The 25,550-nt window shown below is 41.7% G+C and overlaps 1 protein-coding gene across 1 annotated transcript in view; it reads left to right on the top strand.

Annotated features, from left to right (window-relative positions):
- Positions 1 to 6,976: 6,976 nt before the first annotated feature.
- ano9b (anoctamin 9b) overlaps positions 6,977 to 25,550 on the top strand; it is a 31,223-nt gene continuing 12,649 nt past the window's right edge. The window contains exons 1-11 of the mRNA XM_079497042.1: positions 6,977 to 7,163; positions 17,479 to 17,535; positions 18,258 to 18,383; positions 18,760 to 18,899; positions 19,273 to 19,322; positions 19,952 to 20,010; positions 20,549 to 20,628; positions 20,834 to 20,968; positions 21,937 to 22,030; positions 24,055 to 24,115; positions 24,771 to 24,853. Of these exons, the coding sequence (XP_079353168.1) occupies positions 7,143 to 7,163; positions 17,479 to 17,535; positions 18,258 to 18,383; positions 18,760 to 18,899; positions 19,273 to 19,322; positions 19,952 to 20,010; positions 20,549 to 20,628; positions 20,834 to 20,968; positions 21,937 to 22,030; positions 24,055 to 24,115; positions 24,771 to 24,853 (906 nt within the window). The 5' untranslated portion in view covers positions 6,977 to 7,142. The remainder of the gene's footprint in view (positions 7,164 to 17,478; positions 17,536 to 18,257; positions 18,384 to 18,759; positions 18,900 to 19,272; positions 19,323 to 19,951; positions 20,011 to 20,548; positions 20,629 to 20,833; positions 20,969 to 21,936; positions 22,031 to 24,054; positions 24,116 to 24,770; positions 24,854 to 25,550) is intronic.

Consider the following 25,550-nt stretch of genomic DNA (forward strand, 5'->3'; position numbering starts at 1 on the left):
TTAGCCAATCTACAAGCTTCACAACGCCTCGCAGTGCGAGGTGTTGTGAAGGTTGTAGTTTGGGTAGTTTCACAATATTTATCTGAGGAACAGAGTCAAAACTAAATGTAATGCGAGTAAAGTGCTTACCATTTCAAATGTGATTATTAGGGAGGAATGGTTGAGAACCACTCCTATAAGAACACGGATGTGCTGTTTTCGGCATCCAACTGTAAATTGTACAGTCTGTGAATGTTTTCCTTTCGGTGACGAGGGCAATAGTGCACTATTATACCCACATCTCTGCTTACCTACTGCTGGGTACATTATTATGGCAAAACAACATGCCAGTCAAGTGTATCGAGTACAATAAGTTCTGACTTCCCAAACATTTTCTTGTAAATAGGTTGTTTAGATAGTCCTTTTTCTTTTTTTAAATGAGATATGTTTATTGATGTGTGTAGCAGCGTACTTTAACTAAGCTAGTTATATCGATCTTTAGCTAGAGGTTGCAGAAAAAAATATATATTAAGAAAATGCAAACATTTTAAATACTGTTTTTACCAAAGGATGTTCATTTATTAGAGGCTGTCTTCTTTTTTTTGTTCCTTTGTGGTCTGTTGTCGTCGTGTCGTCCTGATGTCTTTGTTTAGTTTGAACTTTTTTTTCTTTCATTCTCTTTGATGAAATGGTGTTTTTGTACATGTTGCGAGGCAGTGGCGTCCTCTCTCTCTTCCTCGCCCCTCTGTCTTATGTCGTTTTGTAGTTTTATGATCATTGAATGTAGCCAAGCAACAACGTTATGCTTTTGAAATATGTTTTCCCAGCACTCTCTTTCTCTTACTGATATGTACATTTTTGCCTCTATATTTTGTAAAGTTAACTTGACGATGGGACGGGTCATGAAATCCCGTAAGGTCAAATCTAGAGCCATTATGGTCACAATGTAATGCCTGTCAAATAGTTCTGTTTTCGTTTTTGTAAAAACTATTAATTATAATCCCCCCAAAATAAATAAATTAAATTAACAACCACCCCAATATGATGAGCATTTCCAGCCAAGTACATATGAATGTCAGCCATGAACTCTCTGTACACTTGCGGCATAAAGAACAAGAAGCAATAATTACATGAACTGTCGTGAAGTAAAGTTTGTACTTTTTTGCCAACAGAGCAAGACATTCTCACTCTCAAATCCTAGCGAGCGTATTCTGATGGGCGAACATTAGGCGAAAATTGCCAATCTGGGAGCTCTTGCCACGTTGCAACGTGACGACGTGGTGTCTGGTAAGACAGAGGAGCATCACAGCATGTTTCTTTCCCTTACCACTACGGTAATGATACAATCTGTTTACACGAGTGTCTCAGTTTGTCTTTAAAACTGGGCACGACACAACCAACCTGCAATAAAGCAGACTCACACAAGGTCAGGAGAGTGTTGTCGGCGAACGCATACACTAAACATTAAGGTGTGAGAATACATTGGCAGCAGCGCTCTTCCCAAACTGCTGATTTATATACGTGATATAAACCCCAGCATTCATATTTTTGGGAAAGCTTTCGGCAAAAAATAACCGATCCACAAGCTCACAAGGCATCCTCCAATTGCAATGTGTCGTGAACTTGTCTCAGGTATTTTCTGCAGAGATATTTAATATAAGAGCAAAAACAGGAAAGTCACTAATAGCCTCATGTGGTTGAATACAAAACATTTGATTAAACAATTTGAAGGAACTCCTTTAAGGCAACTGTCAACATAACCAGCTGTAGACAATCTTTGAACCGTTTATAACTTGGTTTTTATTTTTTATATTTACGGATATTTACGGAAATAACCACAGGAAGCAGTGGGGGAGCTGGATTGTACATAAAAGTGTTTGTACCCATTCTATGTGTCTACTGTTGTCTGCTCTTAACTTTTATGATGTTGTACATTAGTGTAATAGTATAGGGTGTTTGGCATTAAAGTATCCTTTGAATAGACTGACATGTTTTTGTCCGATTTGTTTTTCCCATTCCTGCCACTGTTTATAATGTTAATCAGTGGTGGAAAGTATTTAAGTACACAGTAAAATATATTTTACAATAGTTTTAGTTTGTCATGCCATTAATGTGTTTGAATTGCTGCCCTCTACCATTATTATTTTCTCCCTTTTAGACAACCATTCAAGAGAAATCAAATACCATCAAAGTTGAAAAAGCGGCAATTTCTCATTTTTGGAGAACGCTTAATTTCATCCGGCCTTCCTCAGGGCTGCTCCGAGGAGCTCTGTTGCTCTGAGGGAGACTGAGTGCCGAAACGCGTAGGTAAGCGTTCTCAATATATGAGAAATTGCATCTGAGCCACTTTCCCCACTGGTGGTGGTATTTGATTTAAATTGTACCAGTATTTATAGCTGAGCAACCACTGCCTAAACCAAGGTCACCATCCAGAGGAAGCGCACCTGCTTTTCTTTCTAACCATTTAAGAGAGTGAGGGAGAAAGTAGGTATAGTTTTTTTTGTTTTTCCATTATTGACCTTGCAGTTGCATACTGTTGTTGGACCACTTGCAAACAGTAATTTAGTACAGTTGGCATCAGCTAGCCTATTTCTGTCCCAGAACCTTTGTATCCATGCTGGCAATGTCACAGCCATATACTCTAGTCTAAAGTATGCCCCTAATGCCCTGTGTGTGTGAGCCGCAGCCAGCCCAGAGGCCTCACTTGCAGCATATGTGGTAGAAGTTGAGATCACTGCATGATGTAGAATGGATGTACACCTCCTTTTGACAGCCAAGATAGCTGAAATCTCAGCAAGAGTTGTAAATATAAAATAAAACTAATCAGATTAATTCAAGTCTTAAAATGTAAAGTAGCATTTAACCTAGCTATCTGAAACTGGGAACGCATCTTTTATTTTAGATTTTAGCTATATGCCTACTTTTTCCAGAAAACGTAATAATGTTATTCTCAGCAGAACCATCTATTATAGTTTATGGGTTTATGGGTTATACATCTTAGCAGACTGCACTACTATTGCACTACTTTCCTGTGCTTTCCTGCAAACTGTTAATACATATTAATTTATATATATCAATCAATATTGAGGCCACACATCAAACAAATTTAAAATGATTGGATAGCAATTCATTTGCTTCTCAGTAGAAACATCTATTAATATGTGTTACCTCTAATCAAGTCATATAATAAGTCTTCATGCTGAGTAGCCTCGTTCCCAACCTTACTCTGAGCCACTGTCCTAGTAGACATACATATTGTATAGAGTAGACAAACACAACAGCACCACCAGGGGGAGCAGCAGAGTAACCACAGCCTTCATCCTAATATCTCACACTTTACTTGGTCTTGTGGTTGAGTTGATGAGAATGTAGCAGAGAGGATGGTTCCGCAAGGTCATGGATATTTTATGTGTGTTCTCCAACTGACTACAGTAAACATGTCCCGAAAGCTATACCACGTAATCATGTCATCACCATGCCGGCTTGTGGTGGACATTTTTGTCCAAATTCCATTTTTGCCACAGACATACAAAATGAGGGGACAATAATATTACAAGAAACACATAGAGAGCTAGCTTATAATGACCATAACAGGTCTGTAAGTGTACAAATGGAAGTATGGAACCAAATGGACCCTTACAGGTCCACTTCCATTTGTACACTCAAAGTCAAGACAAGGGGGTCCTTGCAAATAAAGCATTTGAGAACCACTAGTACTAGTTGGACTCGTAATGTGCCATAGTGTCATGAATCCGTGTCATACATATTCTGAAGAAACCTGGAGACTTAAAATTCAGTAATGGGCTGCAACATGAATCTCCAAATAAGAACATTATAATGGCACTAGTTTTAGAGGCCCTCGTTTGATACGAATTTGAGGCAGATAGAACGCTGCCTTCATGATTTGTGCCATTTCTTTGCTAAATGGACCCCTGTGTGTGTGGCCTTGTGTGACCCTGGCTGTCACCACGACCATGATGTTTAGACTCGACATGATCAAACTATTTAGGCCACTACTGCTACTACAGGGCAGCCGCCATGAATTGTTTGTGTCAAAGGAATGTTTTTGCCCCCTATTTTGCGGGGAACATTCGCTGAAAATAGCAAATCTACAAACACAACAGGTCGCACTGCAGCATGTTCTGGGCTTATAGATCTGCTATTTTCGAGAGCGTTGAGAGTTTAATAAGTGTTTAAATGTCTGAAAATACACACATTAACTTGAATCCAGCATGTTAATAGAAAATATAATGTGTGAACTAAGAAGCAAACATTAATTTGATGATGGTGTTATCAAACAAGTCTATGTAGGTATCTATGAACATCAATCTGCAACATGATTTTATACAGTATCTAGTGGGGTTCCCTCCCTGCTTCATCTCTCTCAGCTATGGGGACCTTGGTCTGAAAAAAACATTGAAGACCCCCTGATGTATAAATTCCAACAAGACCGCCAGCTATAGGTAATATAAGACCCTGCTCGAAATATTGAATGAATTACCAGCAACTGTACTTAAATACAATTTTGAGGTACTTTTACTTTACTGGAGTATTTCCAAATTTCAGTACTTTTCCTTCTACTCCACTACATCTCAGAGAAGAATATTGTACTCCAGTACAATTATATGAAAACTTTTTGTTACTTTGTAGATTTTGATTATTATTTTTGAGTGGTGTAAACCACTCCTACAACTGGCTTTGTTAGTTTGTCTGTCTGTCTGTTCGTACCAAAAAATGAGCATGGTTGCTATGGTCACCCAGTTCACACGGGTGTGATTTCATTACGTCAGACATTACGTCAGACCACAGCTGATCAGTCTATATAAGACCTTACACCACTCAGTTCACACGGGTGTGATTTTTTTTTAAAACACGTCTTATTCGGCCATTTGACCCTATCTATTCAATTCATAAAGATGACTTGAAAAATAACAAAATTCAATATCATCACAAAAAAATAAAACACTACAGAGTGGAAGAAAACAAAGAAGGGGGTTTAGTCAGGTAAATAAATGCCAGAGGTTTGACAAAATTGGATTATTTTGTTTCAACTGATTCTGACAGGACATTAGGTCTACTAGCCAGGATAAAAAAATCTACCATAATCTGCTCACTGCTAATACCCTAAATTTGCCTTAATCCAAGATGGCCCTATTGATAACCTATTATAAGGCAATATTTTCAAATTTTCATTATGCTTTAAGTAGCATGTGACATGTCAAACTAGGGGTTATTCAGGATTCTGAATCCATTCAAAGCATTAGTTTTGCATGAAAGTGGCTATGGCCAGAGCAGATTATGGTCGATTGTTTTATCCTGGCTAGTAGACCTAATGTCCTGTCAGAATCAGTTGAGAAACAAAATCGAATTTTGTCCAAACTGAGTGGATTTTCTTCCTTTATTTACTGGACTATAGTTGTAAAGAGTGGAGAGGGGTGATCTCCTGCATCTAAGGGAGAAGTAATAATTTCCTCTCCCTTAGGCCTACTGAAAGCAGTGAAAGGTGGATTAAATGATGCCAGTGATCTGCATTTTTTAATTCTCCTTCTCCTTCTACAGCACTGCCACGCTTCGGTGGCAGTGCTGTAGAAGGAGAATTTACCCATATTTGTTTTATAAGTGGGTGGTAGTAACCAGATCGTTGTTCTTGCTCCCTCTAGTATTGTGGCTGTGGGTGTCGCTCACTTTTTTGATGTAGTGGATCGAGTAGAAGTAAAGTACTGGAGATTGTAAATACTCCAATAAAGTAGGCTACAAAATACATATATGTCTGTCCTAGTGGCTGAGTGGCCTCTATTCACTGCTTGAGTGTTCGGTGTTAAACTGTCAGCTTATTTGTATAACATTCAAAATTTGCCCTTGAGACGATAAGAGTTGAGTTCACACACTGTGGAGCACTTTGTGTGAAACATTATAATGAACAACTTTCCTGTATCACATCACAGAACAGTTATTTTGCATTATCATTATGCAAACACCACTTGGCTTCCCATGCATTCCCATGTGTTCTGTGGCACACACCGAGAATAGCTGATCTACATGGTCATGCTCACAACGCCTTGCGCTGTCGTGAGCTTGTAGATTTGCTATTTTTGTGCACAACTATATTTGGTAATCTGTCACTAGCTGAGGGACAATATGAAAATGATGGTGTGCTCATTCTGTCGGAGCTCACCAGTGACTACAGTTTCACATGCTGAGTTTGCTGACCAGTGATGGGGAAATTACAAGTACATTTACTCAAGTGCATGTACTTTTAAGTACAATTATGAGGTACTCTACTTGATTATTTCCATTTTTGACATTTGAGTAGGCCCATACTTCTACTCCATTACATCTCAGAGGCAAATATTATACTTTTACCCCACTGCAGAACAGGTCAGCTCCATATATGGAGATTTAAGGGTTTGAGGTCAGATGTAGAGTTGCTGGCCAATATTGATGACATCAGGGATCTCCATATATGGGCATTCCCATATATGGGCTTAATATTGATGACATCAGGGATCTCCATCCCTGGTGTCATGATCACGTGATGGCATGGGGCATGACCATAGTGGTCATGGCCTGGACCCCAGGCCATGACCATATTATGGTCAGGGCCTGGTCACCAACCAACTGACGGGAAATGGACGTTAGGTTACCCAGCAGCAATACACAAAGTCAATCAATTTCATAATCATCTAACACAAAATGGTAACACAAATAAATTACATTTTACAAACAAAAGTATCTTAATTCCTCATATAATGGACAGAATGTATTTCAATTTCAATTTCTTCCAAGTCACACAATCAACGAATGATCTCTTCAGAAGAATATAAGTGCTGCAGTTCCTACTGCATCCACCAAGTGTCGCTGTTGTCACATGTTATCCAGTCTAGGTGAGATGGCTCTGGGTGGGTGAGATCATCACACACACCGCAGCAGGTATACCGGTACCTGCATGCGTGACGTCATGTGTACGCTTCACATGGTGTCAACAGACACGCGGAAGTTGTTTCTAATAAAAAGTCTTCAAACATTCAGGAGCATAGCAGACTATGATGGAATTATGACCAATTCATTAATATGACCTTATTAGGTTTATTTTTTATCATTATGATGAGTGCTGTTTTGACATATTTTTGCATGTGATCCGTCCACTCTCCAAAACACCCGACATGTTTTTCAAAACTCCAGAGGTAAGAATTGTTTTTCATTAAACTTTCTTTCCGAGTGTTATTTTTTCGATTTCAAAGAGAGCGCGCTAGAGAGAGAGAGAGAGAGAGTTTGTTTGTTTAGAGTTTACACTAGATGAAGTAGGAATGCTAAAGTTTAAACACCAAAGTGCCGAAACAATGTAGGCTAATTCATTAGTAAACACTAAACAATATCCTGAAATATTTCACATACTCACCTTTTTATCATTACTTATAGCTGACCATTTAAAACAACAATTACAAAGTTCTGTATTTAAAGCCTTAACCTATAAATCTGGACAGTGAGATTAGTGTTCAAATGTAACCAAATATACCCAACCCAGTTTTAAATCGCCTTTTAAACCTGTAGAAACAGCTGTTTCCCCCCCCCTTTTTTTAATCCACCCAAAAACAGTACGCAATTGTGTCTCAGATTTAGCCCTGAAACATGGCTCGTGAAGTACGAGCGGCATGTGAACCATGGCTATCTATCAGATTATATTAATTTAATATGTGGCATTTAAGATCGATATGTCGTTGTTGTTGTTGCCTAGCTCTTGTTTCTGACACAATTCATTATTGTTATTGCATTATAGGCTATATTGTCTTGTTTGATCATTGTTTTAAAAGCACTTTGTAACACAAGAAATGTGCTTTACAAATAAAGTTTATCATAGCATTTTGTAGTTGTTTACATTTGAACACTTGCAGAGTTAAATTACTATCACACATGTTGGCTTTATTTATATATGGTAAACAAAACATGCTATTATTATTATTATTATTTGAATGTTTTTGGCCAGTTTAATCCTACATTAGGCTACTGCATTTAAATCGTATTATGTGGAAAGATAAGATAAAGGTAAAATATAAAGACAATTGTCCATTCAAAATGCTAAATGCAGTCCCATAATGCAGCAACAGTGATCATGGGCTGTAGGGATGGGGGTGGTAGAGCTATTTAATACTTTAAAATGCCCACTGCAGTTGGCACAAACAAAGTCTTGTATTTAACCCTTTGTTTTGCTAATGACATGCTTGGCCTCCTGTCTGATGGTAACAAGTCAGATTCAGGGCGGAGAGGGTGGAGTCATTTAAATCTGAATTGCCTTTTGGCGGTTGTACCATGTCCTGAAGTTGGAATTGTTTGTCTCCAAAGATCTTACTAGCCTGGTTGACTACCTGGGTGAGCTTGTTTTATCTCGGTTCCCATACCAGGAGACATGTTACAAGTGAGAACAATCAGTGAGTGACTAGACCATGGTCAGTGTGTGTTTACGAGATCTCACAACATATGATACATTGGGATGCATCTTATTGATTGTGATAGAGAGAGAGATCTTTGTATAAGCTCATGTCTGTGTGTGTGTTTGATTGATTGATTGAAAAATGTATTAACAGTTTGCAGAATTACAGTACATTTCAAGCACAAACTCAATACAAAGGCTGTTAACTGTGAGTGGACGACCCAATTAAGCATTACACTTGTTTACAACAGGGTCCACCATGTTCAATTCATCAAAACATTTAGAGACGTACAAATAGACACTTCTATATAGACAAAGAACAGAACAGGAATTCATCATAATGGAGGTAAAAAGGGAAAAGAAACATATACAGTGAGGGGAAAGGGGGGGGGGGGGGGGGGGCGGGGGGGATTCAGATTTTACGGGGGCCAGTTTCGAATTGCAGCCATCCGTAGGTGCCCTTTGAGAGCGGTTTTGAAGGAGTCAAGGGATGTGTGTGTGTGTGTGTGTGTGTGTGTGTGTGTGTGTGTGTGTGTGTGTGTGTGTGTGTGTGTGTGTGTGTGTGTGTGTGTGTGTGTGTGTGTGTGTGTGTGTGTGTGTGTGTGTGTGTGTGTGTGTGTGTGTGTGTGTGTGTGTGTGTGTGTGTGTGTGTGTGTGTGTGTGTGTGTGTGTGTGTGTGTGTGTGTGTGTGTGTCCTGGTTGCTTCCATGCCCAGTACTGCCTAAAACCTAGTTTCTTAGGGTTGAATAGAAAGTTGTATACATGTATTGGTAAACAGCTAGGTCAGTCACAGATACTGCAGAACCTGCAGGTAAACAGGTTCTGTGTGCTGTCTGTCTGACACACCCAGGCTAAAGGTCCAGTGTGGAAGCTTCAGTCTGACTCTGTCCTGACATGGATTCAACACTGATAACATCATGGTTTATTACAGTATGTACCTCCATGGTTATAAATTATTTACAGTTATATTGTAGAAGTAGTGAAAGGCTATTTATAGCCTAGTTTGTAAGTGACTCACTCCACCTCAGCCCCCAGTACTTCACAATTATTTACCGTTTAGGCATTTTGCGGACGCTCTAAATCCAGAGTGATCCAGATGTATTTGGCCACCGGGTGCGGACCCATCTCAAGATATGCTGGGGATGCCCTGGCCCGGGACTAGGGATGGAGCTCCTTAATTTTTAATGATAATGAGAAACTTATCGATCCTGCTTATTGAGTGGGTATTAAGACCAGTATTGAGCCTTTTCTAACATTTTGTGGAAAGACGTGAGATGACAATTTTTCTTATTGGCCCGATGTGAGTTTGTGGCTGACCACCATCTAAAATTAAATGAAGATGACAAAAAAGTTTAAAATATTTTTGCCTTTTTGACAACTATTCATTAATGTGCAATAATAGTACTGTACTAATTACGATAAACCCTCCATGTCTCTTCAGCTAAATAAACATAAAATGCATATTTATTTAACCAAAAAAATATAATTTTCTTTCCAAATAAATTAATACATCTTGTTTTATTTCAGAAGTCAGAATCTCAACAAGACCCTGGTATCACTCTTATCAAAAAACACATACTGATGGGAAATTATATAAGCAAAGGAGAAAAGGGTGAAATCGGCTGGTACACTGTACCGGGCGACAGTGGCATCAAGGCCACCGTGGTCTCACAGTAGATCACTTTATGAAGGGCCTCAGGTCTCACAGTAGATCACTTTATGAAGGGCCTCACGTCTCACAGTAGATCACTTTATGAAGGGTCTCACAGTAGATCACTTTATGAAGGGTCTCACAGTAGATCACTTTATGAAGGGCCTCAGGTCTCACAGTAGATCACTTTATGAAGGGCATCACGTCTCACAGTAGATCACTTTATGAAGGGTCTCACAGTGGATCACTTTATGAAGGGTCTCACAGTGGATCACTTTATGAAGGGTCTCGCAGTAGATCACTTTATGAAGGGCCTCACGTCTCACAGTAGATCACTTTATGAAGGGCCTCAGGTCTCACAGTAGATCACTTTTTGAAGGGCCTCAGGTCTTAATGGGTTGAAAGGATGACATTCCAGACCTGCTTCCACAGGTCTACTGACTGACCTAGATACTGTATGAGGACCATGCACACATACCCTGGTCATTGTTCTCATGTTTTTGTTACTTTAGGCGTGTTTCGTTCTTGACTACAATGTTGCTTACAGTGCTTAGACTGATGCTACAGTATATAGTAGGTTCATACCAGGTTCATCAACCTGGTATCCTGTAGTTTCAACAGATTGTTATTACCCTAGCATCCTTGTTCTGAGGAGGACATTAGCCGAAAATATCCGATCTACAAGCTCACATGACGTTGCAAAAAGCTGTTGAGAGTTTAAGTGCATGGTTAAATACATGAATCCAACATATTAACAGAAAAGATCATGTATAAACAAAACAAACAAAAACATTAATTTCCGAGCTGTTAAACAAGTCTAAGTTATCTATGAAATCTATGAAAAGGTTTAATCTGCCACACAATTTTATACAATACGTATGTAGGGGGGTTCCCTGCTTCAACTCTCTCTGCTAAGGGGTCCTTGACCTGAAAAACGTTGAAGACCCTCGCTGGTTTCGACCCATGCGACGTTCATTGTTTACCTGGTATCCTATACTTTCACCTTCAGATTATTATTTTGATAGTATTGTTTAGACTGATGCCAGGTTCTTGGTTTATCTGTGATCCTAGTTTACACTGTCTCTCTGCATTCTGTGTAAGTGTTTATCTTGCTTATTGTAAGACAGTCTGGATAAAGAGCGTCTGATAAATGACTACATTGTAAATTGTGATGTCAGTACTGACTGCTGGAGAAGGCTCAAACTGCAGAAGCAAAGAGATGAGAAGTGAGCTTTGTTTATCAGTTCGGGGCGAGTCAGGACCTGTTGGACTAAAGCATGAGAGAGCTGCTAACCTCACTGATCATTGTAAACCAGTTTAACCCCTTAGCATGTGTCATTTGAGATTATATATGTATATGTAAACATACGGTTTTCAGAAAACTAGAAGGAAGGCAAAAACCTCTTATCTCCAAATTCTAACGTTTTGTGTTGGTAAATGAACGCCCATAGAGCATAACTAAAAATGAAATTTCAAATATGTATTAGAAATCACACCCGTGTGAAGTGAGGGGCGCTCTTATCATCTTACAACATCGAGGAGGGAATTCTAACTCATGTTAATTGCTATGATTAGGTGATGTAATGATGATGTAAAACAAACGGTGACAAAACAAACATTAAATTCTCTTTATTGTTAATGGCGTTTTTAAAACAAACATTGAACTAAAAACAAACATTTAACCTGAGGGGCTAGCGCCTAGCGCCCCTCAAAAATCATGCCTGTGTGAAGTGAGGGGTGCGGTGATCTCATCATCATACATCATCATCATACATCACATTCCGTGCTCAGTCAATCAGCTGAGCACATTCCATGCGGACGGACGGACGGACGGACGGACGGACGGACGGACGGACGGACAAACAGACAGACAGACAGACAGACAGACAGACGAAGCTGTGCAACTACATACCATACGGTACATAGCAACAACTACCCCAAAAGGGGTTCTCGTCCTAAGTGGGTTGCTTAAACTGATTGTGATGCTATATTAACTAATTTTGCTGGGTCAAGGACCCCTGGGGGTTCCCGAACCCCCTCAAGGACCCCTGGGGCAATCCCACTTTGAGAACCACACTGATTTTAAATAAACTCAAGCATGTTTTTCAGGCCTAGGTCCCTAGGGCCTAGCTGCATGATAAGGCTGTCCTTATAGTACACAGTGATGTAAGCAACAAAGCTGTACACTGTGATGTGTCGTGCCTAATAGGAAGTCCTATTTAAAAATTCACACCAGTGTGAAGTGAGGGACACTCTAATCAATTATTGACCTTATTCCAACCTTGAAACATACCTTAGTTACGTCACCAAGAATGGTGGTCCCTTATTGGCCAAGGGTTTCCACCGACAGACATACCGACAGCCGGTTTGCTCAGACACATATGACGTAAATTCTCCATTCATTGTCAATGGCATTTAATGTTTGTGTTAAAACAGAATCTACACTATAGCTGTTTATAGGAGGGACTGGCGCCCCTCAAAAACTAGGGCAAATGGGGGTAGCAGAGAATCTCAGCCTGAATCCCAAAAGCCAAAAGCCAAATATCAGACTCCCCCCAGGCCAAGTGGGGGATTTCCATCCCTAGATGTTTAGTTCCCCCACACAGGAGACTCAGGTTCAAATCTTGGGTGTTGCATAACATAAGCAACACAGCCGCCTGCAGCTATAATCACATTAATAATGGGAGTGTTAGAGTTGAATGTGCACGTACCGTATTGATGAGCAGAACACCCTGAGCTGTGGCCAAACCTGAATCTAACGCACCTAGAATTATCCTGCTCTATAAAGCATAAAATCCCTGGCACAAAATATTTTCAGGCATTTGTAGACTCTGCCTCAGGTCTTCATGGGTTAAAGCTGCAACCTGTAACTTTTATGCCCTAGTCGGGATTTGAGTCTCGGACCTCCCACACACATTTCTACTGCACGCAGCGCAGGGCTCGGAATTTTAATCTGTGTGACCTAAAATATAATTGGGAGCACCATTGCCACTTCAAATAATTGCTGTGGCAAAAACAAGACAAAAAAGCAAACTCACAATGACTTTATGTAGCAGACCGTTTTGTTTGTAAATACATCAAAGATGCGATTATAATCCATTCCTAATGGATAAAGCATTGGCCTGGGAGGGAGGTGGTCTCCAACCTTTTTAGAGTGTTTCAACCACTACACTCTCCAGTTGGCGGGTCGAGCAGTAACTGGCCAAATCACTGCCCCTCTCATCCAGGCTTCCAGCTATAGTGCCCCCCATCACAGAGGCGCAACCAGCACCAGCTGGCGCATCAGCCACACCCGGCCAACAGGGCACTGCATCCATGGAGCAGTGCCCTGCCGGCCAGGTGCAGCCGACCACACCCCAGCAACCGCCGTCTTATGCCAGAGCCAACAGGAGGCTCTCTCTGCCTTGTGTGTTCTTGTGGGATTGCAGTCACTGAGAGGTCTCTAGGACTATGCTTTGCTTCCTGCCTAGGATCCTTGTCCACACTTGGCCTTAGCCTACTCTGGTGTATTTGAGTCAAGGGAGCCGTCTCTGTGTCTGTGTCACTGTCGTTGTTGTCGTTGAATCTGTCCTAGCGAGTCTCTTCCTCCTCTCCTCTCGGGAGACTCTGGGGGTATTGCTCATTTGTACGTTCTGTAGCTTCCTTGGTTGCTGTCACCAGTCTCCAGCGTCACCGACCTTCCTCGATTGCCATCCAGACTTTCCTGGAAGTTACTGTTTGCCCAGGGAGGAATGGTCTTCATAATTTACTCATGACTTTGAGAGCACATTTTGATTTAGTGTAGTCCTACTCTTCTCCAGTTTTTGTCATATTTTAGTTATTTGAAAAGCTTTACTTTTAGTCTAGTTTCAGTCGACTAAATGCTGACTTTATAGTACACAGTGATGTAAGCAACACAGCTGCATAAGGCTGACCTTCTAGAGGGTATGCGCGTGATCATCATACCCGGAAGTTATGCAGGAAGGAGGCGGAAAAGTTTCAATTTACGTTTAGTCATAGTCTTTCGAATATCATATTTCAGTTATCTGAAAAGTTTTAGTCTAATTTCAGTCGACCAAATTTCATAAGATTTTAGTTTATAAAAGCTACAGTTGATTTTATCGACAAATATTTTGGGGGGCCTTGATGGCGTTGTGACTTGTGAGCTTAGCTTCTAGATCTGCTATTTTCAGAGCGCCAGTCAGTTACAACACTTGGCTATGGAACTGTGGTTAATCCACAGCTAGCTGAAGACATTGTTGTGTTGTCATTCAACTCTGCCAAGTCTGATGCTTTGCAGGGCTGTTCCAGCAGGGAGCCCATCAGGAGGTGCTGCATGGTTTGTGGTTCAGTGCCACAGTCACACACAACGTCCTCATCATTTAAATATCCACATTTGAGAGTGGCTTTCGCCTGTCCAACACCAGATCTTAATCTGTTTAGGCATTTCCACACTGCGTAATTTGAGTCTGTTCCAGGGGGTAGTGCCTCACTTAATTGCCTTTAGCTCCATTGTTGTTGCTGGTGGGAGCCTGGGAGGTTGTCAATTCTTTCTTCCCACCGAGTCACTTTTTCACTACTTGTGCTCGGTGTTCCGAGGGGCGGGATGCTCTTCAGGAAACTTTTCCTGGATTTAAGGCGACTTTTGGCTGGCACATGACCTTGGTCAATGGACTGTTGTTGCCGCTCTTTCCTGCTTGCTGCATTTCACTGTAACTCTGGGGCTATGCCTGCCAGGATGTACAAACGGTCTGTAGATGTAGATTCCAGGCAGCCAGTGATGAGGTGGGCGGTGGCAGCTAGCATTGAGGCCGGCGGGATCCAACTTCTTGGCATGGGCAGCTTGCTCCCCTACTGGGCAGGCACATTTGGCAGCTGAGAGCTAGTGCGGTTGACTTCAGAGTCTGTGGGTTAGCATCCCAGGTTGTGCCAGTGAGCTTGCAGATTATGTTGTTCCTCGCACTCACTTTACACTTGAACTTCTCAGTGTGGGTCTTAAAAGAGAGGCATCTGTTCAGGGTCACCCCTAGGTAGACTGGGTTCTCAGTGTTCAAGGGAGGTTCCTGTCCAGCTGACCTTCAGTTGGCGGCTGCACTTGGCTTCACAATTTTGCAGGTGGAAGGCAGTAAGGCACACACCTGAGTCTTAGATGGATTTGCACATAGGTGGTTCTCTTCATAGTAGGGTGTTAGCTCTGCCAGAGCATTGGAGAGTCTGTCTTCCAAAACGTTGAAATCAATGGCTTGTGAACCTATGCCAAGATCGTCTTCATAGATGAAGCTGCGAGTGTCTGCACATTCTGGTTGGTCGTTCGTGCAGATGTTAAAAAGAAGTGGTGCAAGCACACTTCCCTGTGGAAGGCCACTCTTGAGCCTTCGCCACCTGCTTTTCCTTCCTCCTAGCTCAACAAAAAAGTTTTCTGATTTCAATCAGCTCTGTCAGACGGATGTCTCTTGTGGTCTCCAGGATCTTGCTGAGGAGATGTCTGTGATTGACTGTGTCATAGGCAGCTGAGAGGTTGACAAACACCACACCAGTTACCATCCCTTTCTCATAGCCAGATGTTAGGGAGCTTGTGTGTTAAGCACTCATTGTAGAATTGTACTACAGTTCTACAGTCAAAGGTCTCAAGGCAAAGACGTGGCTTCTACAGTTACTGTTGAAGCCATGTCTTTGCCTTGAGACCGAAGTGTGTGGTCTGTTTGGTTGCGATGCTATCCAGTCCAGAGACTCCCCCTTCCAGCTCTTCCATGGTAAGCTGTCTTGTAAAATTGTTATTGTCCACCACTATACTGAGAACGAGAAGTTCTTGTCAGCTCAGTGAGAGAATTACCTCACCATCATTTTCATATTACCTCAGTTAGTGCCGGATTACCACATGTGGTATAGAACACATTTGAATTCAAGTGGTGTTTGCATAATGATAATGCAAAATAACTGTTCCTATGATAAACACACGTTTGTCCATTATAATCGCCACAGTAGGACAGAAACCTCACATGTCTTGTCCCTATTTAGACTTTGTTTTTTCTCTCCTTCATACTACATTGTCACACAAGTAGAGAAAATATCCGATCTACAAGCTCACAATGTGTCAACGGTGTCATGTTATGTCACACTCTGAGCTTGTAGATCTGCTATTTCTGATTCAGAATAGCGATGCTAAGGTTGAAGTAGCTAAAGATACAGAATGAACATATCTTTGCTGTCGGGCAGAAACCTTGTGTCGCAATTTATCAAACGTTTTTATGTTTTTTTTGTAAATTAATGCCTCTACTTCAAGAGTGTACCACAAAAGTAGTGGAAATAGCTACTATAAGCTAACAACGTGTGGCGCTGTGAGCTTGTAGATCGGCTATTTTCACTTCTTTAAGATATTTAAAAAATAATTATAAAAACGGTTTTGGACATCAATTCAATTCAATTCCACCAAAGGGAGAGTACTATATAATCTGACTGAAGGCTTGTTCAGTCATTAGAATCATTATAAATCTATAAATAAAGGAACTGGTTGGATTAACGTGTTCCTTCCACTCGCTATGTCCAACCGGGGAAACTCCCCCCTGTCAAGTGAAAAGAAGCAGCTCAGTCCGTTGCTCTCCCCAGGTTGGCAGAGGGAGTGTAGCGGCCAGGATTACCTTAGTTATTGACACTGGGTGAAAAAAAAAAAAAGAGTTACAACAATCGTGGGATAAAAATGTTAATAAATAGAATCACTATAAATCATAAAACAAAAACATTTTGTAGATCTGCTCTGTTTGGCAAGTGATACCATCCTTATTACGGGCTATAAATTAGGTTTAATTGAGGCTTGGATCATTGTTTACTACATTCCCCGAAGAGGGACTTATGTCTGAGTTATACTTAGTCGTAGGATGGTGCTGGTCACTGAAGAGGCGGTTGTCCAGAACCACCAGAAAGGGGTGGGTGGGTGTGTGTGTGTGTGTGTGTGTGTGTGTGTGTGTGTGTGTGTGTGTGTGTGTGTGTGTGTGTGTGTGTGTGTGTGTGTGTGTGTGTGTGTGTGTGTGTGTGTGTGTGTGTGTGTGTGTGTGTGTGTGTGTGTGTGTGTGTGTGTGTGTGTGTGTGTGTGTGTGTGTGTGTGTGTGTGTGTGTGTGTGTGTGTGTAAATGGTAAATGGTGCATTTATATAGCGCCTTTATCCAAGGCGCTTTACATAGATTGTGCATTACATTCACCCATTCATACACCGATTGCGGCGGAAGCCATGCAAGGTACCAACCAGCACATCGGGAGCAATTTGGGGTTCAGTGTCTTGCCCAAGGACACTTCGACATGTAGACAGGAGGAGCCGGGATTCGAACCGCCGACCCATGGATCATTGGACGACCTGCTCTACCTCCTGAGCCACAGTCGCAGTGTGTGTGTGTGTGTGAGAATAGCATGTCTATCATTTGTGTTGACTGTGTCTGTCTATCTGTAGGAGGATATTGAGCTGTGGGACAGACGTAAAGATGGACAACCTCTACTTCCTGTTCTGGTGAGACAGACACACACACAAAATAATTTCTTACAATAAATACACCGAATCTCTGTGGTATGTATGTCAGTGACGGCTCCAGAAAATTGTGACTGTGGGGACTATGGGGGGAGGCTGGCTATTTAGAGCGGGGGCTAATGAATTTTGGTGAACATAGAAGTCAGTTAATTGGGTTTCTGGGGAGGGGTGCTTAGGGGGGGATATGCCAAGCCCCTCTAGCCCCCCCCCCTGGAGTCCCTGTGTCTGTACTCTGTGAGTGTAATCCACGTATCTCGCCACACACGTTGTAGACGACACGACGGAGTGCAGTGCCCACTGTCGAGTTGGTCAGATGATAGGCGGTTGTCCAGAACCACCAGAAAGGGCTCTGGCTGTGGCCCAAATGAGCCAACCCTGGTCCAGAGTGTTAGCATGTTTTCTCTAACCCCCTGCTAGGTGCTCCTCTGCTGCACATGGACAGAAAAGTCCAATGCTGTGCGTGGGCTCCGACTTTAGTAAAAATAAAGAAAACTACTTCGCTACTCACCGAAACAAAGGCTGTTTTGTGTTGGTAAAAGTCTATCCAGGCTGGGACGACTCTCAGGACCCATGTTCTCTGTATAATATACGTTTTGGGCAGAAATTAAAATAAAATAATTTATTCAGAGTACAGATCTGGTCAATGGGTAATTTATATTGAGGTAATAACATGTCCTGTCTGTGTCTGCCTTTCTGTCTGTCAGCCCACACAGATGTCATATGACTATGTGCTGGTTGCTGATAAGCTGGATGAAAAGGAGGAATCCCACAAGTCTCAGCGGCAGAAAGACTTCATCCAAAAGCTGCAGAAGAAGAACATGAAAGTCACCGTGAGTCTGAAGCAGTGCTTATCCTCCATCGTATAACAGTTCTCCAACTGTGGGTCGGGAGACTCGGGGGGGTTTTTGGGGGGTCCCCAGACGATTAGCTAATGTAACTTAGATAGCATTTTATCTACATAAAATGCTATCTTAAGTTACATAAGCTGAGCCTTTGCATAGAGTGCTATGTCTAGTATTGTCTACACATAGCACTCTATAGTATACATGCATATATAGTTAGATATACCACTGTTAGGTTCTTAGCTTACGTATGATTCATGATGACTATTGTATACGATGTATTACCATGTTTTTGTTCTTGCTTACTGTAAATCGCTCTGGATTAAAAGCGCCTGCTAAATGCCTAAATTGTAATTGTGTGTAGGAGATTCTTCATGAAGACAAAGTGTTCTATGGAGTGCTTGCTCCCAACGATGTGTTTGAACAATACAAGTATTTGCTGAAGATCTCTGACGCCTGCAACTGGAGGGACGACCAGAAGGGGGCGATACCACACGCTACACGGTAGGTTATAATATGCACCCACCAATCAGTGTTCATTTTGTTGTCTAAAATGACAAAAACTAAATAAAAACGAACCTATGATGACTATGACTAAATATAATGACAATTTTGTCAACACAACTGCGACACGCTGTGAGCTTGTAGTGTAAAATCAGGCATTACAACTCCATCAAGGCCCACCCAAATCTTTTGTCAACTAAATCTACTGTACATAAAAGTTTCATGCCTCTTTCTTAGGTAATATTTGACACTTTTTCCACTGTTTGACAATTTCGTATAGTTTGTTGGTTACTTTTGACACATTAATGGTCTGTTATTTGAAATATATTACAAATGTCCTAAAGTGATGAATGTGTCTCCCTGTCTCCTCCAGAATAAGAGTTGTACATTTCATCCTGCACCACACCTACATCAACACTGGAGGTCAGTCCCCACCACACGGACAGACGGATAGACAGACAGAGAGACAAACAAGGGAAAGAAAGATAGTTATCATTAACAACCTATATAAGGAAAATTGTTCTAAATTTCATTATGCTTTAGTTTAAGTAGCATGTGATGTGTCAAACTAGACTGAGGCTTTTCATGATTCTGAATCCATTGCAAGCATTAGTTTTGCACGAAAAACACTCCTTGGGCTAAAAACGACCATAGCCGTCATTACAAATGTGTCGTTTACGTCATATTGTCTCTTTATTGTTAATGGCGTTTAATGCTCCATTACATCACCTAATCAACATGAGTTAGACTTTAATATTCCCGCGCCTCACTTCACACGGGTGTGATTTTTATTCTCTGGAAAAGGCTGTAGTTTTTACTTTAGTTCTTATTAGTTTTTTTGTTTAGTTTTTTTTATTGGTAATACGGATTACGTAGTCTGAAAAATGACGGAAGATAGCTGATCTACAACAAGCTCACAGCGCTTCACAACGTGCCGTGTTGTGACTAGTGAGTTTGTAGATTTTCCACAGATTATTTTCCCCAGAATAAGCAAGTGGCTAATACCTCCACCTGGCTGAATATCTGCCTTATACACTATGTGTTTTTCTCAGAGAACCTAAAAGAACTGCTGCAGAAGGATGTGTTCGAGACCATGTTCTGTCTGCATGAGGTGAGAATAATAATGAGCATAATGGAGCCATAATGGTCCTGAGATCACTCGCTCATCCCCTGGGTCACGGAAGTAATGTCTCTATGGAGAATAACATTGGGTTGTCTTAGAATCGTCTCATATAAGAATTGTGGTCCAAAAATAAACAAATTGTCATATTGTCAGTAAGGTGGCTCTGTATCGTTTGCAACAGTCGCCAGATACAGTCTGTTTCTGTCGGAAATGTTATTATATTTTGTCAGTGTTTTCCTCACCGTCAGTCGATGCTTCATATCCATATGAGTAAAACTTCGGACTCATTTAGTTATTTTTTGAACACAGTTCTTATATGATACAATAGGAAACGCATCTATGGGAATTCAGAATGGGGGAATAAAACGTGACCCAGATAGGATGCGTATATTATGTCAGACTTCGGTGCTCTATAATAAGAGGATGATAATAAGTTAATAACCCTCCTAGATTCAAGTGGTTAGTTAAGAGCATTTGATGTGTCTATGTATTGAATCTGTTTGTTTTCTTCTTCTGTGGTGCCTAGAGGAGGAAGCAGAAGGAACTAAAGAAGAAGTGGGCCCGGTGGTCTGGACTGTTTGTGGGACAACCCATGACTGATGTCAGGTTAGTTACCGTCACCTTTTATAACAGTGTCTCGGATGTCAAGTCAGTCACTGTCTCGCTGTCACCTTTATAACTGTGTGTGTGTGTGTGTGTGTGTGTGTGTGTGTGTGTGTGTGTGTGTGTGTGTGTGTGTGTGTGTGTGTGTGTGTGTGTGTGTGTGTGTGTGTGTGTGTGTGTGTGTGTGCGTGCGTGCGTGCCTGTGTAGGAGTTATTTTGGGGAGAAGGTGGCTCTGTACTACCTGTGGTTGGGGTGGTACACCTGGCTACTGGTTCCTGCTGCTGTTCTGGGTGTGGTCGTGTTTCTGTACGGACTGGCCTTCTTCAATACGAACCCTTTAATGTACGTACAGTATACGCACACACACACACACACACACACACACACACACACACACACACAAACACCTTGGACTCTTGCTCTTCCTCGTGGACAAACCTGTGGATTATGCCAGTGACAGTTCCCTTTTGTAAATGGTAAAATGAGAGAGTATGTTTTGCACCCTGTACGTACATCTGTTACCAGCTAATCTCCAGCAGTGTTGGCCTGTTTGCTACAAAACTGCACACACACTCCCTGGATGCCAATTCCAGCCTCATGGTGGCGCTATAGCAATTAACATTTTTACCTATAAATGCACCGATCTTCAGGAAACTTGCATGCATACTCCCTAGAGGCCAAGGAAAAACCTTTTGACCTACATTTTTCACATCTGCCTTTTCTAATGCCACCAGGAGGCCGACTTTTGTAAAACAAATTTTATAGTATTACTCCTTCAGATTTGTCCAAAAATCCTGCAAATCGGCAAAAACATTGGCTTTCAAACTTTACAGGATTGGCTCATTTTTAACAAAATGTTTGGAATCATGAAGGTGAAGGTGAAGGTTTTCACGGGCATTCCTACTAGGCCGAGGAATAAAACCCACCCTTTTCACATTGGCCTGTTATAGCGCCACCAGGAGGCCACAATTGCCTACCTGACCTGACGGAGACCTGTGCTCCGAGGAGCATTTTTTCTAGTTTTCTCTCTTTCTAGAAACAACAAATTTCCACCCACTGTTTTACACCTGCAAACCTCTGATGTGATATTAGAGATGATTCTGATTGTATGTTATCAGTGATATTCGTGTGTGTGTGTGTGTGTGTGTGTGTGTGTGTGTGTGTGTGTGTGTGTGTGTGTGTGTGTGTGTGTGTGTGTGTGTGTGTGTGTGTGTGTGTGTGTGTGTGTGTGTGTGTGTGTGTGTGTGTGTGTGTGTGTGTGTGTGTGTGTGTGTGTGTGTGTGTGTGTGTGTGTGTGTGTGTGTGTTCAGAAAGGAGGTGTGCGACTCGGACATCATCATGTGTCCCAGGTGTGATAAGAGGTGTAACGTCTGGAAGCTGTCGGACACCTGTACATATGCAAAGGTACAGGACAGGAGTCCTCCAGGGCCCTGTAGTAGGCCCGCTCCTTTTTTCCCCTAATACACACGTGGTTGCATTAACCCTAGAACACTAAACCATAATTTTGTCACACCATCACTAAACCTGGGAATATTTTATATTTCTCATCAAAATAATATTAAAGTACAACAATACGTGGAAATTTGAGGTACTCTTCTTTAATATGTCAACATGACATTTCACAAAAATTAACCAAATAAAACAACAACAAAAAACAGATATCATGGCATGAGGGGAAGTGGAACATTCAAAACAAAAAAAAAATAATAATTTAGCTGGGAACCTCCAACCATTCCTGGTTGGAGGTTCCCCAATGGTCCAGTGATAATTTAATCAACTGCCCATTGTGGTATGGGATTTTTCTTTTACCCTCTATCACTAAACCTGGGTTAAATTCACCCGAACACCTGCCTGTAGAGAATTTTGAAGACAGTAAATTGACACTTTGACTTTTAAGAACTTTTCAATACCTAAAAAAACAAACAAAAGAAATGTGTAATTTCTGTGTAATGTAATGTCTCAACTCCTACAATTCCACATGCTTCTCAGGGTGTTCAAATATGATTATTATGGGGGGTCCCCAGTTCAAATATGATTATTATGGGGGGTCCCCAGTTCAAATATGATTATATTGGCGGGGGTCACGGCTTGAAAAGGTTGAGAGAACATTGATCTAAATCTTTTCCTAAGTGGTTGTTGGCCTGAAAACCCTTGAAGAGCCCTGTTTAGTGTTGGTGTACATGACCTCCTGTGTGTGTAGTGTTGTTGTACATGACCTCCTGTGTGTGTAGTGTTGTTGTACATGACCTCCTGTGAGTGTGTGTGTGTGTGTGTGTGTGTGTGTGTGTGTGTGTGTGTGTGTGTGTGTGTGTGTGTGTAGTGTTGTTGTACATGACCTCCTGTGTGTGTGTGTGTGTGTGTGTGTGTGTGTGTGTGTGTGTGTAGTGTTGTTGCACATGACCTCCTGTGTGTGTGTAGTGTTGGTGTACATGACCTCCTGTGTGTGTGTAGGGTTGGTGTACATGACCTCCTGTGTGTGTAGGGTTGGTGTACATGACCTGTGTGTGTAGTGTTGGTGTACATGACCTCCTGTGTGTGTAGGGTTGGTGTACATGACCTCCTGTGTGTGTAGGGTTGGTGTACATGACCTCCTGTGTGTGTAGTGTTGGTGTACATGACCTCCTGTGTGTGTAGGGTTGGTGTGCATGACCTCCTGTGTGTGTAGGGTTGGTGTACATGACCTCCTGTGTGTAGGGTTGGTGTACATGACCTCCTGTGTGTGTGTAGTGTTGGTGTACATGACCTCCTGTGTGTGTGTGTGTGTGTGTGTAGTGTTGGTGTACATGACCTCCTGTGTGTGTAGTGCTGGTGTACATGACCTCCTGTGTGTGTGTGTGTGTGTGTGTGTGTGTGTGTGTGTGTGTGTACTGCTGGTGTACATGACCTCCTGTGTGTGTAGTGCTGGTGTACATGACCTCCTGTGTGTGTAGTGCTGGTGTACATGACCTCCTGTGTGTGTGTGTGTGTGTGTGTGTGTACTGCTGGTGTACATGACCTCCTGTGTGTAGTGCTGGTGTACATGACCTCCTGTGTGTGTGTGTGTGTGTGTACTGCTGGTGTACATGACCTCCTGTGTGTGTAGTGCTGGTGTACATGACCTCCTGTGTGTGTGTGTGTGTGTGTGTGTGTGTGTGTGTGTGTGTGTGTACTGCTGGTGTACATGACCTCCTGTGTGTGTAGTGCTGGTGTACATGACCTCCTGTGTGTGTAGTGCTGGTGTACATGACCTCCTGTGTGTGTGTGTGTGTGTGTGTAGTGTTGGTGTACATGACCTCCTGTGTGTGTAGTGTTGTTGCACATGACCTCCTGTGTGTGTGTGTGTGTGTGTAGTGCTGGTGTACATGACCTCCTGTGTGTGTAGTGTTGTTGTACATGACCTCTTGTGTGTGTAGTGTTGTCACTGACACCATGCGTTTTCATCTATGCAGGTCAGCCTTCTGTTTGACAACGAAGGCACTGTAGCATTCGCCATGTTTATGGCCATCTGGGGTGAGTGTGTCACTGGCTATCAATGTATTATTATTATTATTGTATTTGTTATTTTTTTATGGATCCGGATGTCATTGTATAATTTGTCGTTCCTTTGCTTGATGTGTAAGCACACATAAACTTCCCTTGCCATGTCTGCATTTACAGAGCGACAGCACCACCTGCTGCCTCAAAGGTGCAGTGCAGCGATAATGACCTGGCTTAAGTGTTATTCTGCATATCAGATAACATGTTATGATATCTGACCAGTTAGCCTACATCTGGTTTTACATAGCTCAGTATGAGGTTCAGTATCACGGTTCTGTGCACTCATTATTTCCTGTACAGTGCTCACCTCCATTTCGTCGACTAAAACTATGACGAAAAATGTTCGCCGACTATCGCCGACAATTTCGTCAACAGTTAAAAAAAGACAGGTCAGGGAGGGACTAGTGGTGAGGAGATCATTTTATGTGTGGTTGCGCTCGGGTGTTGAGCTCTGTAAATAGAAGCTCACAATCAGCTATTTTCAGCATTCAAGTCAACTAAAACCTTATGATATTTGGTCAACTAAAACGAGACATTTCAGATGACTAAGATATGACTAAACTAAATTAAGTTTTTTTCAAAAGACTATGACTAAAACTAAATAAAAATCTGTCTGTTCTGTCCACAGCCACGTTGTTCCTAGAATTATGGAAGAGACACAGAGCCTTATATGTGGCCAAATGGAAGGTTTATGACTGGTGTGAAGAGGAGGTACTGTCTGTCTGTCTGTCTGTCTGTCTGTCTGTCTGTCTGTCTGTCTGTCTGTCTGTCTGTCTGCATAACATCTTTTTCTTCAGGATTTAACACTGGTAGATCACATCCACATATTTAATTTTCTGCCACTGTGATGTTGTTTTATGTCAACAACTTTTCTCAAGACACACATTAGAGACCAAAATTATGCAAATCTTTGAATATATATATATATATATATATATATATATATATATATATATATAAAGGGAACATTTTTAAATCAAATATTTGTTTCTGTGGGTCCCTGGAACAAATTATTTAGAAATGGGGGTCAGTGGCCAAATACATACTGTATAATAATTTTGGGTGTCTTTGAAAAAGTTTGAGAACCACTCACATAAACATACATTTTACAGAAAACTGTTAGGATTTAGAAGACATTATTTTGTAGAAATAGGCCTCAGGTCTTAAGTGCCTTACAGAGTCGAACGTAATCGACACAAGAAGTACTACGCAACGGCGGGTGAGAGAAATTTCTCCCCTTGCGTCAGTTACGTGATCTTAATAGGGTGTGTGTGTGTGTGTGTGTGTGTGTGTGTGTGTGTGTGTGTGTGTGTGTGTGTGTGTGTGTGTGTGTGTGTGTGTGTGTGTGTGTGTGTGTGTGTGTGTGTGTGTGTGTGTGTGTGTGTGTGTGTGTGTGTGTGTGTGTGTG

Source organism: Electrona antarctica, assembly GCF_951216825.1.
Source record: "Electrona antarctica genome assembly, chromosome: 3".
In the NCBI taxonomy this organism is placed as follows: domain Eukaryota; kingdom Metazoa; phylum Chordata; class Actinopteri; order Myctophiformes; family Myctophidae; genus Electrona; species Electrona antarctica.